The following is an 18,165-nucleotide window of genomic DNA, read 5'->3' as shown; positions in this document are numbered from 1 at the left end:
ACCCATGCAGACGCAGGAAGAACGTGCAAACTCCACACGCAGTTGCTGGAGCCCGAGGGTGGAATCGAACCCAGGCTCTTAGTGCTGAGAGGCAGCGGTGCTAACCACCGAGCCACTGTGCTGCCCGAGGCTAGGGGATTTATTTTTTTTTGTTTCGATTATATCAACTTGCTGCGCTCAGATTCGTTGCTGCATTATGAAAGGTCAAGTCACCACAGTTCCAATTTCTCAGCAGAGAGAGAGGTGACTAATGGTGAGTTTGATTTTAATTTGATTTTTTTTATTGCTGCGTTTTTTAAAAAAAAAAAATTCATGGGATGAGGGCGTCTCTGACCAAACCAGTATTTATTGGCCATCTATAATTGCCCAAGGGCCGTTAAGTGGCAACCACATTGCTGTGGGTCTGGAAGGCAGCTTCCTTGAAGGGCAGAGATAACAAGGTGTAGAGTTGGCTGAACACAGCAGGCCAAGCAGCATCATAGGATCTAGGATCTAGGGTCTAGGCCCGAAACGTCAGCTTTCCTGCTCCTATGATGCTGCTTGGCCTGCTGTGTTCATCCAGCTTTACACCTTGTTATCTCAGATTTTCCAGCATCTGCAGTTCCTACTATCTCTTCCTTTCAAGGGCATCTTGTCACAGGCTGGGGCGTGGTTTATTGGGTGGGTCTGTGTGCTCTCTGGTTGTAGGTTCACGGATCCAGACTATATTCCTGCGCAGTTCCTCATTCTACTTTCCCCGGCAACACTATTCCGGGAACGGTCGGAGCAAAGCAGAAACCGGGCAGGCAGGCAGGCAGGCAACAGTGAGGGGAGCCCGGTCTCCGAGCAAGAAACGACGGAACATTCGCCGGTTTTCAGAGCGGAGAGTAGAGAGGCGTGAGGGATTACGCAGGGAGAGTAGAGAGGGCTGAGGGGTTACAGGGGGTGAGTTGGATCAGGAGAGATATTAGAGTAGGAGCGGGAACTCCAGAGGGAGTGAAAGTCTGAAGAAGCTCTCGAGTGTCGGGGAGAACGGAAGATACGAATCGAACGGGGAGAAGGGATTGGCTGGAGCGATCTATCCAGCAAATTGCAGCCTTCTTTCCCCATGACCTTTGGAGGGGTGGGTGGTGAGAGAGTGCGTCTATTCTGTATTTGACTATTCCCTAAAGGTCGGGCACACAGCCCTCCGGAAACTGCCATGCCCAAGCTGAGCCGGTGTTGTACCCGCCGGTTGAGCCTCAGGTCAGCGCTGTGCACGCTTGGCGTAATCTTGTGCCTCTGGTTCCTGGCCCTGAGTGAAAAGGTCTGGCTGTCCCTCGGGCTGGTGAAGCCAGGCGCTGGTGCAATGCAGGGGCACTTCCTCCTTGTCGAGGAGAACTCCACCTGCTGGCAGATCATCCAAGGGGACAGGCAGGAGGTGGAAAAGGCCCTCCTCAATTCCATTACCGTCTCCCTCAAGCGCCAAGCCGTTACTGAAGGTGATTATCTGGACATGACCCGAAATTGCAATTCCTTTGTGAGGGCCCGCAAGTATATCACTGTCCCCCTCAGCCCTGAGGAAGAAAACTTCCCCTTGGCTTACTCCCTGGTCATCCACAATAGCATTGAGATGTTCGAGAGGCTTTTACGAAGCATTTACGCCCCACAGAATGTCTACTGCATCCACGTGGACCGCAAGTCCCCGAATCAATTTCATGCGGCCGTCCGGGCCATCGCTTCGTGTTTCCACAACGTCTTTGTCGCAGCCAAGCTAGAGTCGGTCACCTATGCTGCCTGGTCCAGAGTTCAGGCAGATCTCAACTGCATGGAGGAGCTATTGGAGAGCCCTGTCCCCTGGAGATACTTCATCAACGTGTGTGGCCAAGACCTCCCCCTGAAGACCAACCGGGAGATAGCTTTGAGGCTGCGAGCTATGAACGGCTCCAACGTGATTGAGTCGGACCCCCCGCCACGGTACAAAAAGGTAAACGCCTTCCCGTCTGCTGGTCCTCTCTTTATCCAAGTGTTTTCTCTCCCTCCATTTCTCTTTTCCCTCCAGTTATTCAGCCCTTTGTGTGCAAAGAGAGGTTGGCTTAGACCGTAAGACCATAAGATACAGGAGTAGAAATTAGGCCATTCGGCCAATCGAGTCTGCTCCACCATTCAATCATGGTTGATAAGTTCCTCAACCCCATTCTCCTGCTTCCTCACCGTAACCCTTGATCCCCTTGATAATCAAGAACCTACCTATCTCAGTCTTAAATATTCTCAATGACTTGGCCTCCACAGCCTTCTGTGGCAGTGAATTCCGTAGATTCAGCACTCTCTGGCTGAAGGCTTATTAAAAGTGTTCAAAGGGATGTAGTAGGTTAAAAATGTACAAAGGGATATAGACTGATTACAAGAGTACAAAGGAATGTATGTGGTTAGGAGTGTACAAAGGAATGTAGGTTCAGTTAAGAGCATGTAAAGGGTTGTCATTAGGTTGACCGTGAAATAACTCCTCAGACACCAGCATCCCACCACCAACCAACCTTTATTTACACATGGAGAGTCCTTGACACTAATTCAGCTACTTCTGAGCCAGCTCTCAAAGTGAACAGAACCTCTGACAGTTTTATTTGTATAGAGGGAACTTGTGCACAGAGTCAGAGGAGGTAGGGGAGGTCCTTAATGAATACTTTGCCTCAGTAATCACCAGTGAGAGGGTCCTTGATGTTTGTGAGGACAGCATGAAACAGGTGGATATGCGATAACCCTAACCCTAACCCTATGCTCGAACAGGTTGATGTGAGGAAGGAGGATGTGCTAGAAATTTTGAAAAACATGAGGATAGATATGTCCCCTGTTCCAGATGGGATATACCCAAGGTTACTACAGGAAGTGAGGAAGAGATTGCTGCCCCTTTGGCAATGATCTTTGCATCCTCACTGTCCACTGGAGTAGTACCAGAAGGTTGGAAGGTGGCAAATGTCATTCCCTTGTTCAAGAAAGGGAATAGGGATAATCCTGGAAATTACAGACCGGTCAGTCTGTCTTCTGTGCTGGTCAAATTATTGGAGAGGATCTGAGAGATAGTACTTGATTATTTGGAAAAGCATAGTTTGGTTAGAAATAGTCAGCATGGCTTTGTGAGAGGCAGATCATGCTTCACAAGCCTTATTGAATTCTTTGAGTATGTGACAAAACACATCGATGAAGGTTGAGCAGTGGATGTGATGTAAATGGATTTTAGCAAGGCATTTGGTAAGGTTCCTCATGGAAGGCTCATTCAGGAAGTAAGGAGGCATGGAATTCAGGAAATTTGGCTGTCTGGATACAAAACTGGCTGTTCAATAGAAGAGAGGGTGGTAGTAGATGGAAAGTTTTCAGCCTGGAGCTCGGTGACCAGTGGTGTTCCGCAGGTATCTGTTCTGGGACCTCTGCTCTTTGTAATCTTTATAAATGACTTGGATGAGGAAGTGGAAGGGTGGGTTAGTAAGCTTGCCAATGACACGAAGGTTGGTGGAGTTGTAGACAGCATGGAGGGCTGTTGTAGGTTGCAACAGGACATTGATAGGATGCAGAGCTGGGTAAAGAAGTGGCAGATGGAATTCAACCCCAACAAATGTGAAGTGATTCATTTTGGAATGTCGAATTTGAATGCTGAATACAGGGTTAATGGCAGGATTCTCAGCAGTGTGGAGGAACAGAGGGATCTTGGGGTCCATGTCCATAGATCCCTCAAAGTTGCTACCCAAGTTGATAGGGTTGTAAAGAAGGCGAATGGTGTGTTGGCTTTCATTGGTAGGGCAATTGAGTTTAAGAGCTGTGAGGTCATGCTGCAGCTCTATAAAACTCTGGTTAGACCACACTTGGAATATTGTGTTCAGTTCTGGTCACCTCATTCTAGGAAAGATGTGGAAGCTTCAGAGGGTGCAGAGGAGATGTACCAGGATGCTGCCTGGACTGGAGGGCAGGTCTTATGAGGAAAGGTTGAGGGAGCTAGGGCTTTTCTCATTGGAGCAAAGAAGGATGAGAGGTGACTTGATAGAGGTGTACAAGATGATGAGAGACAGAGTGGATAGCCGGAGACTTTTTCCCAGGGCGCAAATGACTATTACGAGGGGGCATAATTTTAAGGTGATTGGAGGAAGGTATAGGGGAGATATCAGAGGTAGGATTTTTTACACAGCGCAGTGGGCGTGCGGAATGCGCTGCTGGCAGTGGTAGTGGAATCAGATACTTTAGAGACTTTTAAGCGACTCTTGGATAGGCACATGGAGGATAGTAAAACGTGGGGTATGCAGGGTAGATTGATCTTAGTCGGATAATAGGTCGGCACAACATCATGGGCCGAAAAGCCTGTACTATGCTGTAATGTTCTATGTTTGATGTTCTATATCTGTCAGCCAGGGTTCCCTGATTGGACCAGACTAACAGCTTCTGTCAGGGAACTCATACTATGATGTCTACCTGAATGACCTCATTAAAACACTACTGACAGTGTACAACAGGATGTCAAGGTAGACAGACAGGAGTCTGGAAGAACACAGCAAGTCGGACAGCATCTGGAGGAAAGGAGAAGTCAACATTTCTAAAGAAGGGTAACACCTGAAACATTGACTTCTTCTTTCCTCCAGATGCTGCTTGGCTTGCTGTGTTCTTCCAGCCACCTGGTTGTTTACCTTGGATTCCAGAATCTGTAGTTTTTTTTTCTCTTACAAAAGATGTCTATGGGTTAAAAGTGTTCAAAGGGATGTCAGAAGGTTAATCGTGTACAAAGGAATGCAGGTAGGTTAAGTGACTATAAAGGGATGTACCACATTGAGTACGATATGTGCACTTTTCAAAATCAATGCAGTGTATTCTTTAAAGTGGATTTGATTTCTGAGATATCTGGTACAAAGTGATCTGGGTGTCCCAATACTCTCATCACAGAACCTATACAGCACAGCAAACAATCCAGAAGGCAAATGGAACAGTGATGTTTTTCGAATGTAAAATAGAATATGAGTGAGTACGTTTTTAACAGTACCGTACAGGGCCTTGATGAGACCACATCAGAATTACTCTGTATATTTTTCTTTCATTTAAAAAATAATGCAATTACATTGACAGCAATGCGGGAAGTTTCGTTTGCCTTCATCCTGGGATGAAGGGCTTATCTTATGAAGAAAAGGCGATCAAATTGGCTTTTACACATTTTAAGTTTGGAAATCTGAGCAGAGATCTTTTTGAAATGTATAAAGTTCTCTGAGGAGACATCATAAGGTGATTGATAGGAGAATGCTTTCTCTTGCAAGGATGACAAGATGTTCTGTAGCTTAAGATATCATCATAAAGTCATACAGCATGGAAACAGACCCTTCAGTCCAACTTGTCCATACCAACCAGGTATCCTAAATGGAAGTTGTCCCATTTTCCTATGTTTGGCCCATATTCCTCTCAACCTTTCCTATTCATGCCATCTTTTAAATCTTGTAATTATACCCACCTCTACCACTACTTTTGGCAGCTCGTCCCATATTTGTATCACCCTCAGGTCCCTTTTAAATCATTCCCCTCTCACCTTAAAACTATGCCCTTTAGTTTTCCTCAAAGGCTATTCACTTTATTGATTTCACCCCATCATTTTATAAACCTCTATAGGTCACCCCTCAGCCTCCAACACTCTAGTGAAAAAAGTCCCAGCCCATCCAGCGTCTCCTTGTAACTCGAGCCATCTAGCCCCGGCAACCATCCTTGCAAATCTTTCCTGCATCCGTTACAATTTAACAACATCCTTCCTATAGCGTGGTGACCACAATTGTACCCAGTACTCCAAAAGTGACCTCACCAATGCCTTGTTATTTTTCTCTAAGAGGGCTGTTATACCCTGGAAATATCTTCTACTGGAAGATGCGAAGGCTGAGTTGATGAATTTATTCAAGTATTCCCTGAGTAAGATAGCTTTTTTTAAAACAAAAAAGGGAGCTTGGGGACAATCACTAGAAAAGTGGAATTGAAGTCACAACTAGCAGAGCCGTGATTTTATTGTCTGGTAGAGCAGACTTCAAGGGACAAATGGCTTACTTTTGCTCTTGTATTGGTGGAGACAGCTTATGCCTCAGTTCAAGTAAAGAGTAGAGGATTTTCTGACCACCCAGCTGAGGAAAGGGCCTTGCTGACCCTTCTGATAACATAAACCTTGAGTTAATCTTGCTCTGCGCCAGTCACAGAATTAGACAATTATTGTGGAAGGCGGCCTTTCAGCCCATTGTGCCTGCAATTATTCTATATCTCGTTCCAAATTCCTGCATTTCCCTGTACGCTCACTAATATCTCAATAACCATCCAATGCATCTCTTGAATGCCTCAATTAAATGTGCCTCCACCACATTTCCATGCAGTGCATTTCACCCAAATTACTTGCTGTGTGAAAAAGACTTTTGTCTCACGCCTCCTTTGCTTCATTGGCATATCACTTTAAATTTATGCCTCTTCGTTTCTTTATTTTCTGAGCAGGAGCAGTTTCTCCCAATCTTCTCTGTCCAAACCCCTTTAGGTTTTGAAAATCACATTCAGATTTCCGTCTCGGTTGCCTTCTCTCCAACGAGAACATCTTCAATCCATCCTCATTGCCGAAGTTTCTCATTCCTGAACCATTCCAGTGAATTGCGTCCGCACTCTCTCTCATGCAATATTTCAAAATCACTTGGAATGGCAACATAGATATTCAGATCAATTTGAGTTTGGATGTTATTAACCTTTACAGACATGATAGGAAATTATGTCCTTTTTATCACATCATCATTTCACAACCGCTTACATACGTCCTTAATAGCTGTGATGGTTTCACTCCATAGATAATTGACTTCATAGATAATATACATGAATGACTTGGAGGAAGGAAGGAAATGTACTGTTGTGGAATTTGCAACAACAAAAAGAAAATGGAAAGGCAGGTTGAGTGAGGGATACAAACAGTTTAAAGAGAGATTTTGATTTGATTTGACTTAGTCATAGAGTCATAAAGCATAGAAACAGACCCTTCTGTCCAACTTGTCCATGCCAACCAAATATCCTAAATTCATCTAGTCCCATTTGCCAGCATTTGGCCCATATCCCTCTAAACCCTGCCTATTGATGTACCCATCCAGATGCCTTTTTAAATGTTGTAATTGTACCAGCCTCCACCACTTCCTCTGGCAGCTCATTCCATACATGTACCACCTTCTGTGTGAAAATTTTGCCCCTTAGGTCCATTTTAAATCTTTCCCCTCTCACCTTAAACTTATGCCGTCTAGTTTTGGACCCACCCTGGGCAAAAGATCTTGACTATTCACCCTATCCATGCCCCTCATGATTTTTTTAAAGCTCTGTAAGGTCACCCCTCAGCCTCTGATGTTCCAAAAATAGCTCCAGCCTATTCAGCCTCTCCCGAAACCTCAAACCCTCTGACCCTGGCAACATCCTTGTAATTATTTTTCTGAACCCTTTCAGGTTTCACAACATCCTTCCTATAGCAGGAGACCAGAATTGCATGCAGTATTCCAAAAGTGGTCGAACCAATGTCAAGTACAGCTGCAACATGACCTCCTATATTCAATTCACTGACCAATAAAGGCAAGCACAGCATCACCTTCTTCACTACCCTGTCTACCTGTGACTCAATTTTCAAAGAACTATGAACCTGCACTCCAAGGTCTCTTTGTTCACAACACTCCCTAGGACCTTACCATTAAATGTATAAGTCCTGCCCTGATTTGTCTTTCCAAAATGCAGCATCTCTCCTTTATCTAAATTAAACTCCACCTGCCACTATTCAGCCCATTGGCCCACCTGATCAAGATCCTGTTGTACTCCAAGGTTGACTTGATTTATTACTGTCATGTATATCGGGGTACAGTAAAGTGTTGTCTTATGTGCTTCACAGGCAGATATTGATAGGCTAAGTTGGCAAAAATGTTGACCAAACAGAATACAATGTGGGAAAATGTGAAATTGTTCATTTTGGAAGGGGGAAAAAAAAACAATGTTATTTAAATCAAGAAAGTTGCAACACAAAGGGACTTGGGGGAACTTGTGCATGAAACACTGAAAGCTAGCACACAGGCAGCAGGTAATCAGGAAGGGCAATGGAATATTGGATGAAAACAGAAATTTCTAGAGAAACTCAGCAGGTCGGGCAGCATCTATGGAGAGAAAGCAGAGTCAATGTTTCAAGTCTGGTGACCCTCCTTCAGAACTGAAACAGAATGTTGGGGCCCTTATTTCAAGGGAGTTGGAGGATAAGAGTAGGGAAGTCTTACTGCAACTGTGCAAGGTGCTGGTGAGACTACATCTGAAGTACTGTGAGCAGTTTTGGTCCCCTTATTTAAGGAAAGATGTTGTTTCATTGGAGGAAGTTCAGAGAATGTTCTCTAGGATGGTCCCTACTGTAGAGGGATTGTGTCTTAGGAACAAAGGTTAAACAGGTTGGGATTCTACTCACTGGAGTCTAGAAGAATGAGAGGTGATCTCATTGAAACATACAGGATTCTTAATGGGCTTTACAGGGTAAATGCTGAGAGGATGTTTCCCCCCCATGGGAGAGTCTAGGACCAGAGGGCATCGTCTCAGAATAAAGGGGTACCAATTTAAGACTGAGATGAGGATGAATTTCTTCTCTTAGAGGGTTGAGAGTCTTTGGAACTCTTTGCCACAGAGAGCTGTGGGGCCAGAGTCCTTGTGTATATTTAAAGCTGAGATAGATACATTCTTGGTCAGTGGGGGATTAAGGGTTATAGGGAAAGGGCAGGAAAGTGGATGTGAGGAATGTTGAATCAGCTGTGATTCTATTGAATAGTGGAGCAGGCTTGAGGGGCCACATGGCCTACTCCTGTGTCTACTTAATGGTCTTATATATGCTAACCTTTTCAAAGATGTAATGGCACACCTCTGGAACCGGTGGGACTTGAAACTGGGTCTCCTAGGCTCCCACCACATGGACCCTGGTTTACTTTATAACATGCGCTTGACTTTAATGCTTGTAGTTATGGCTGCAATTCACATCAACCCACCTTAGATCGAGTTAATGAAGAGAAGATAGTGCTGGTTTGCAAAAGGCAAATGTCCAGCCTTGTTTAATGCATTGATGAAGTAGCTGAGAATTTTAATGCAGGGAATATTGTCTGAACTGAATTCAATGAAGCATTTCACTAGGCACCAGATAAAGGGCTGGACAAGAAAATTGACAACACAAGTCATGATTCATGGATCTTGTTTTGGACAGGAGGTTGGTAAGTGGTAATGTTCCCCTCGCTGGGCCATAGAAACATCAAGACTAGGAGCAGGAGAGGATGATTCAGTCCTTCATCAGGCCCACCATGCTATATGATTGTGGCCAATCCTCTATCTCAGCGCAATACTCCCACTTTCTCCCCATGCCCCTCAATTCTTTTGACATTTAAACATTTGTCACTCGCCTTCTTGGATATATTCAGTGACTCAACCTCCACAGCTTTCTGTGGTAGAGAATTCCATAAGTTCACTTTTCTTCAAATGAAGAAATGTTTCCTCATCTCAGCCCTAAATAGACCTAAAAACATGTAAACATTGAAGACAGGAGCAGGAGGAGACAATTCAGCCCTTCGAGCCTGCTCTGCCGCTCATCATGATCAATGCTGGTAATCCAACTCAATAGCCTAAACCTGCTTTCTCCCCATAACCTTTGATGCCATTCGTCCCCAAATGCTATATCTAACTGCCTCTTGAATACATTCTATGTTTTGGTATCAATTGCTTCCTGTGATAATGAATTCCACAGGTTCACCATTCTTTGGATGACGAAAGGTCTCCTCATTTCCGTCCTAATGGTCTACCCCAAATCCTCAGGCTGTGACTCCTGGTTCTGGACACACACCATCAGGAACATCCTCCTTGCATCTACCCTGTCTAGTCTTGTTAGAATTTTATTAGTCTGTATGAGATAGCCCCCTCATTTGCTTGAACTCCAGCAAAAACAATCCTAACCTAGTCAATTTTTCCTCATACGTCAGTCTCGCCATCTCCAGAATCAGCCTGGTAAACCTTCGCTGTACTCCCTCGAGACCAAAAGCATCCTTCCTCAGAAAAGGAGACCAAAACTGCTCACGATATTATAAGTGTGGCCTCACCAAGGTCCTATATAACTGCACAACATATCCTTGCTCCTGTACTCAAAACCTCTCACAATGAAGGTCAACATACCATTTGTCTTCTTTACCACCTGCTGCATCTGTATGCCTACCTTCAGCGACTGGTGCATAAGGACACCCAGGTCCCGCTGCACACTCCCCTCTCCCAATTTATAACCATTCAGGTAGTTCTGCTTTTTTTCAATACATCAGTGCTATCGATCTTGGATTATGAGACAAAATGCTAATATTTGGGGGTGATGATTAAACCTGGAGGATTGGCAAACAGTGAGAGTGATACAAATTGTCCACAGCCACCAGAATGCACAGACAGCATCCAGTTGGAGGTTAATACAGAAGAGTGTGAGGTGATATGTTTTGGGAGAAGGGATGTGGGGATGTAATAGAGACATAATGGCGCAATCGTAAAGAGTGCACAGGATTAGACGGATCTGGTGATTAAACATTCATCTACATTTGAAGCTGGAGGAGGCCTTAAGAGTGTAGCAAAGCATAAGGCTTCATTAATAGAGGCATTGATGCCAATAAACAGTTGAGTTATGCTGCATGTAGCGTTGGTTTAGCCCCAGTTGGATGATTACATCCAATTCTAGTCACTATGAAATGATGTGAGGGCCCTCAGGACAGTGGGAAGAGGAGATTTTGCAGAATGGTGTCAGGGTTTTGTTGGCCGGCTCAGTTGGAAAGGCCAATGATGTTTCCATTGGAGTAAAGAAGATTGGGTACAGGATTAGCACCAGGTAATGAAGTCAAGGAAATACACTTAACAGTTCACCAATTGTACAAGTGCAGTGGAATGCAGATGCAAGATTTTGGGTTAGAGGCATGGTCAGGAGATCTAAGGAATTGAAAGGCAAATGAAGTCTAAACTCAGTGCATTCATCAACAGTAACATTGAAAGGTTACAAGGGACATAAAGTGAGGATTGTAAGTAAGACTGGAGATGTTAGCTGCAAGGCTAATTTAGGAAAATAATGGAGAATGAGAGGAGATTGGTCAGATGTGTATGAGGTGATGGCAAGTTCTCATGTAAGGTGGATTTAAAAAAAAAAAAAGCTGCTCCCACATGCACCAGGAACAATAGTAGGCCATTAGGCATTTTGAGCCTGCTCCACCATTCACATTCCTGCATATCCTTGATAATCTAACTGCCTGTTGGCAACCAAGATTCCTTACCTCTCATGACTTGATGCCACAAGGACTGAAAGTAAAAGATATCTTTTGACATGGTGTGTGGTGTCCTTCCCTCCAAGGCAGAAGCTTTGGATTCAACTCCCACTCCAGGAGTGGGACAAGCCTGAGACAAATAACCAGGTATGTCAATGTCAGGAATCTACTCCCCACTACCTGGATGCAGTGCAGTAATGAATAAGAAGGTGTCTTCATTGCTTTTGTGAGGCACACAAGGCTCTGGACCAAGTGCCGCAAAATGGGACTATAATAGCTAGGAGTTTGATGTTTTGACTGTTCTGAGGAAGGGTTACCAGACCCGAAACGTTAACTCTGGTTTTTTCCTTCACAGATGCTGCCAGACCTGCTGAGCTTTTCCAGCAGCTTTGTTTTTGTTCCTGATTTACAGCATCCGCAGTTGTTTCAGTTTTTATTCTGGAAAATGGGACTAGAACAGTGAGGAGCTTGTTTTTTGGCCAGTGAAGACACGCAGAATCAAAGGACCCCTTCTTTTTCTGGTGCTGTAGACTTCAGAGAGCAGAGCTTGAAGTTTATTTCGGGAGCCAGATCCACTGGGAGAATTTAAGGATGAGTTTTATGTTTGCTATGCGAATGACTGTTGGGATATGGTTTGAGATGCAGGTATATGGGGGAAAAGGGAGGAGAGTGGCACTAGGTGTTAGGAACAGCAGAGGCCCGAGGGGCTGAATGGCCTTGTTCTCTGATATAGGGTATGCATAACTGAGAGAAGGAACGCACATGGATTACAATGGGGCAGGGCAGGAGGGGAGCACAGAGGAATCGAGAGATAACTGCAGGCAAAGTTGATAAGTTATTGTTTATATTTTCTCATCTCTCTCACTCTCCCTTGTGCTTGCCTTTTAGAAACGTTGGCAATACCACTACGATATCCACAACCAGGTGGTCTTGACAGCGCAACTGAAGGACCAACCGAATATCAGCTCCCCTGTTTTCGTGGGCAGCGCCTATATCATGGCCACCAGAGAGTTTGTCAGCTACGTGTTTGCCAGTGCTGAGGTCCGGGCCTTCCTCAAGTGGTCAGAGGACACTTACAGTCCGGATGAGCATGTGTGGGCGACCCTGCTGAGAATGCCCAATGTGCCTGGCTCGATCTCGTACACCCAAAGAACCACCAGGACCCTTGGTCGGGCAGTAAAGTGGTCCTTTGAGGCAGGTGACATCACAAGGGGTGCCCTGTACCCTCCCTGCACAGGAAGGTACCGCCACTTGATTTGTGTGTACGGGGCAGGAGATCTACAGTGGGTCGTCCACCAGAGACCTTTCTTTGCAAACAAGTTTGACCCTGACATGGACAACACAGCCGTGCAGTGCATGGAGGAATATCTCCGAAACAGGACACTTGGTGAAACTGGAACTGGGTTGGGGGTTGAGACAGAATAAGTCTCGGCAATGGTGGTGGGTGAGACATTGGAAATACAGTGCAGACCAGGCACTGAGACTGGATACTATAACACTGGTGGCTGTAATAACCGGCACTGAGAGACTGGGCACTGTAATGTTAGACACTGTGGAGACTGGGCACTGAAATACTAGCCACAGTAACACTGGGTGCTGTGAGACTTAGCACTGTAAATGTTAGGCACTGAGACTGGACACTGAGAGATTGGTTTTGTAACCATCAGTATTTTTCTTTTATTTTTCTCATTTTTGGTTCAGAACTCTGAGTCGAAGTTGAGAATTGAACTTTGAACAGCAGCTTTTTCTTCTTTCTGAACAAACCAGGAAAGACAAAAGACTGTTTGCTGTTAGGAACTGGCCTGGAAAGATAATGCAGATGAATTACTGTTCTTAAGGACAGAGTAGATGTTTCAGCACTGAGATGTTATTCTGCTCGGGTGAAATGTTAAAGGGTTAATATCTGTTCTGCTGACATAAGAAATGTGGTGCTTCGTGGGTGCCCCTGTCTCGCAGACAAAAAGTGGTAATCTAATTATACTCTGCTCTCTGTAAATGCTAAAAGGATAAGGAACTACCTTGTCTTACACATTGTTTTTGGGCAGCTAACCTTTGTTTTACTGTTAGATGATTAAGTTATGTGATTATGGGGGAGAAAATAATTGTATCTTGTATGCATGTCTGACTGTGCTGTAAAAACCTATATAAAGGGAGGACGGTTCCCTTACAGAGAGCATCGCTTGACACGGCTCCGCAAGCCCTGCGAAGATTAAGTGATCCTCCAAAGCTTGTACTTGCTTAAATAAACAGAAGTTGGCATATTGCATTTGTATCAAGTGTGTAGAATCTCCTAAAAGGGAACTCAACACAGGGACTGACAGCTGGATGGATATTGAATTGGTCATTCAGTAAGAGGAATGCTGCCGGTCAGGCAACCACAGAAAATGGTGAGAAAGAAAGGGAAAACAATGAGTGACCTCACTGACTGGATTTTGGGCTTGGAGGAAGTGTTTCTTTGGAAGCTGCTAGACTGGGCTGGTTTTGTTTTTTTGGTTTAGCTTTGTCTAGTTATTTTCCCAGTTATCAACTTGCTAAATGGTCTGAGACAAGAATCCAAGTCATAAGCAATGTGTAAAAGTCTTCTGAGGTCTGCAGAAGTTGTTTGCATTGGCTGGTGACTTTGGAATTCAAACAAAGCATACGGTTTTTGTGCCTGTAATACCAACCAGCATCAAAGGATTTCATGAAGGCCCACTGTTTATCATTGAAATTGTTAGCAACTGGCAAATTACAATTTTTAAAGAATGTATCCCTTAACTGTGTTGGTGTGCGAGTGACAGGTTTATGATCAAAGAAGATTGGGATCAGATCAGGGATGTTTATAACATTACCTTATTTATCTGTATTCTGCTAAAGTTACATTGTTGTTAATAAATTATTAATTTGTGTTTAAGTTATAAACTTGATGTAAATTCTGGTTAGGAACAACTGAACGATCTTGAGAGTCAATGAATGGTTGAATTTCATTGTTGCAAACCCAGTGATAGGGAGGCTGATTTGGTTTAGCTTGTTATCCCTGTGTCATAAGTGGACACTAACTCTGGACACTGCAATGCTGGATACCATAACTAGACACTGTCACTCTGGACACTAACACAAGGCTGTGAGATTGGACTGAGAGACTGGACGCTATAATGCTGAACATTGTGATATTGGACACTGTAACTCTAGACACTAACACTAGAAATAGTAGTGATACTGGACATCATTTGGATGCGGATAAAAATAAACAGTCGAAAAGAGAACAAACAATATAGAATCTATTTGTAGAAATGAGAACTAAACAGGACTGAATCAGATGTTTATGGCTGTTCAATGAACAGAAATCAGAACATTGCAGTGAGCCACAATAAGAGAAGTGCAATGGTTTAAGATGATTAGTTCTGTACTGGAAGTTGATTGTGTTGCGGAAACAGGTGCCCTGTGATAGACAAGAATATAAAAGTGACAGCATCCAGGTCAATGTAAAGCGTCAGAAGAACCACGGATATAAGTGGGAAGGCACTGGGCAAGGGGAGAAAAAAATCGAGTCAATGTTCTGTAGACATGAGTTCGAATCCCACCATGGCAGATGGTGGAATTTGAATTCAATTTCAGGGTAAAAGAGTCTTTCCCATTAAAACATTGTGAAAGCTCATCTGATCCACTAATGCGCTTTAGGCAAGGAAATTTGCCATTTTTACATGGTCTGGCTTACATGTGACTCCAGAACCACAGCAATGTGCTTGACCGTTAACTGTCCTCTGGGCAACTGGAGATGGACAATAAATGCCGGCCCGACCAGCGATACCCGCATTCATGAATAAATTGAAATAAATTTGTCCAGCTCTGCTATCCTCCAGGTAAACTTCCTACGCCAACTCTCCAAGATTGTTGAATTCTTCAACAATGCAATTCAGTTCAGGTCCCAGTTCAACACTTAGTTCTATTAATAAGTTTCGTGTAGCTCTGATTTTTAATGTTTGCTTCTGATTAGTTGCGTTAGGTGTTTACCTGTGATCATCACTATTTATTAATTTGTTAAATTCAAAAATCATAGAATCCCTACACTGCAGAAAGAGACCATTTTGGCCCATCAGTTCTGCACCGACCCTCCAAAGAGTTTCCCACCCAGACCCACTCCATCCTTGTAACCCTGCATTTCCAATGACTAATCCACCTAACCTACACATCTTTGGACTGTGGGAGGAAGCCAGAGCTGCCCAGAGGAAACTCATGCGGACATGGAGAGAATGTACAAACTCCACGGAGTCACCCAAGGCTGGAATTGAACCCAGGTCCCTGGCACTGTGAGCCACCATGCTGCCCATGTGACACCTGACACCAGACTCCATGCTTCATGTTCTGTTCCCCAAGATGCACATCGAGACAAACATCGACTGCACCTGGAGGGCCATCAACTCAGTGAACGATGCTCTTTGGTCTGTCTGAAACTTGGTCTTCCAAAACAAGGAGTTGCCCTGACCAAGTGTTACAGACTAGCACATTCCAAGGTTCAGGACAGGTGCTGAGAGAGGCATTAAAGCTTGGGGCAGCTGCCACCAAGGCACACTGGGGAAAGACCACTATCTGAGGTCTTTCTGCCCAAGTTAAATGAGGGTCTGTTCAGTTACCAGACCCTCCCAGTGCCTCAATGATACATAAATACAATCTTGCACAAGTAAGAGATGCCTTTGGTTCATTTATTGGGTAGAGTCAAACTCCAATGTTTGTTTGTTTCCTTTGATATGCTACTGTACAGAACTGAATTGTGTTTATGACAACGTATATAAAGATATTCTTTATGAATAAAGGACTCTTCACGGAAACCTCAGCTGGTGCAGGAATTGAACTTGTGATGGAGGCACCACAAATGCAGCTGTCCAGCTAACTGAGCTAATGTAGTAATGTAAGGACTCTGGTTGCACAGTGATAGTGTCCCTAACTCTGAACCAGGAGGTGTGCTTTCAAGTCTTAATTGTTTCAGTGGTATGTAATAACATTTCTGGTCAGGTCGATTAGAAAATCTATACTAATACAAGGATACAGCTGTGGTTAGGATTTCTTTGTCAGGGCTGATGAGCTAGGAGTAAATGCAGTAAGTCTCAGACTCTGTCTCTTTGTTTTGGTTACACCCCACCAGGTGACAGGGAAATGCAAAGCCTACTCTAAGTCCCCACCTAACCTGTCTATCAAAGTCTTCATCTGACCACTTTACCACGCCCATACCTCACCCTACCTCCCCCATCCCAACCCCAACCCCAACCCCAGACGTACGAAGAAAGCATGTCAGGTCTACTAGTGCACTGTCTCCCCATGAAAGCCAGAGTGTTATTTAAATCAGTAACCCCCTCGCATGATTCCTTTCCCTCACCTCGCATGATTCCTTTCCATTCTCTATCATCTCCCACCTTTTATATATTGAGTTGTCCTCTTTCGGTATTGTAATTCCCTCTGCATCCCCGCCTTCTAACTCCAATCCTAAAAGTAAATTTCCATGTTCCCTTCTGCAGCAGTAGTCCCTGATCACCACTTCTTGACTTTTCGTGGAAAGAGTCCCAGGATCGATGAGGCTGTGTTCCCATGAGAGGTTGCACCTAGACCCAGAGGGCAGACTGTTACTGGCACTGAAGAGTTGCGATTCCCTCATTCTTGTCTGTTGTCAACCAGCCAGCTGTCTGACCACATCTAAACTGCTGGACAGATATCGGACACCACCCTTGACTTATCGTACACCTTCACTGAAGGGTGTCATCCCAGACTTGTTTGAGGCCAACTCGCATTAGATTTCAAGGCATGGTAAAACATGTAGTGTGTTTGGCATTCTGATAAAGAGTCTCCAGACTTGAAACATTAGCTCTGATTTCTCCCTATGGTTGCTGCTGAAGCTGCTTTGCTTTGTGTTTTTGCTAAATAGCACAACAACATGACATATTGTGATCCTTTAAGGTCTAGCTGAGGGATCAAAGTGCAAAAAGGAAAGCACCAGGCAGGCACAAGTGAGTGACCACTAAGACATCAACTGAGTAACCTGAGATGCAGCTAAGTCTAGTCTATGAGCTGGGTAACGGTTCTTTTGTGCAAATGGTCCTAGCAGCCTGGTGATGCAGGCATGTGTTGTAGAGGACCATTGCTGTACCCTCACAATGCAGAAAGGTTGGGGTACATGTCAGATGCTAAATGTTGGATGCCAGTATCTATAAACATAGGGCAGCTGTGGCTGTTGCCCACAGAGCATGTCCTGACATGTTGATACCAGGTTTCCAAGATAGAATCATAGAATCCCTGCAGTGTGGAAACAGGCCCTTTGGCCCAACAAGTCCACATGGACCCTCAAAGCATCCCACCTAGACCCATCCCCCTATAACCCATTTAATCAACACTACGGGAAATTTAGTATGGCCAATCCATCTACCCTGCACATCTTTGGACTGCGGGAGGAAACCGGAGCATCCGGAGGAAACCCACACAGACACGGGGAGAATGTGCAAACTCCACACAGACAGTCGCCCAAGGGTGGAATCAAACCCAGGTCCCTGGCGCTGTGAGGCAGCAGTGCTAACCACTATGCCACCGTGCCGCCCCTCTACTTCAACACCACAGAAGCTGCCAAGACAACAAGGTGCAGGGCTGGATGAACACAGCAGGCCAAGCAGCATCATAGGAGCAGAGAGGCTGACGTTTCGGGCCTAGACCCTTCATCAGAAAAGGGGGAGGGGAAGGGGGTTTTGAAATAAATAGGGAGAGAGTGGGAGGCGGATAGAAGAGGGATAGAGGAGAGGATAGGTGGAGAGGAAACAAACAGGTCGAAGAGGCGGGGATGGGGCCAGGAAAGGTGAGTGTAGGTAGGGAGTTAGGAAGGGGATAGGTCAGTCCAGGGAGGACGGACAGGTCAAGGGGGCGGGATGAGGTTGGTCGG

At 44.8% G+C, this 18,165-nt stretch overlaps 1 protein-coding gene across 1 annotated transcript; it reads left to right on the top strand.

Moving 5' to 3' along the window:
• Positions 1–693: 693 nt before the first annotated feature.
• LOC109934720 (beta-1,3-galactosyl-O-glycosyl-glycoprotein beta-1,6-N-acetylglucosaminyltransferase 3-like) lies at positions 694–13,302 on the top strand. The gene is made up of 2 exons (XM_048620796.1): positions 694–1,945; positions 12,156–13,302. Exons 1-2 carry the CDS (start codon positions 1,181–1,183, stop codon positions 12,690–12,692), a joined length of 1,302 nt encoding a protein of 433 aa, XP_048476753.1. The 5' UTR covers positions 694–1,180; the 3' UTR covers positions 12,693–13,302.
• The last annotated feature ends 4,863 nt before the right edge of the window (positions 13,303–18,165 follow it).

This window comes from Rhincodon typus, chromosome 48 (genome assembly GCF_021869965.1).
Source record: "Rhincodon typus isolate 14 chromosome 48, sRhiTyp1.1, whole genome shotgun sequence".
Taxonomy (NCBI): domain Eukaryota; kingdom Metazoa; phylum Chordata; class Chondrichthyes; order Orectolobiformes; family Rhincodontidae; genus Rhincodon; species Rhincodon typus.
Note: the sequence above shows the minus strand (reverse complement) of the source record. Positions and strands in the feature narration are given on the sequence as shown.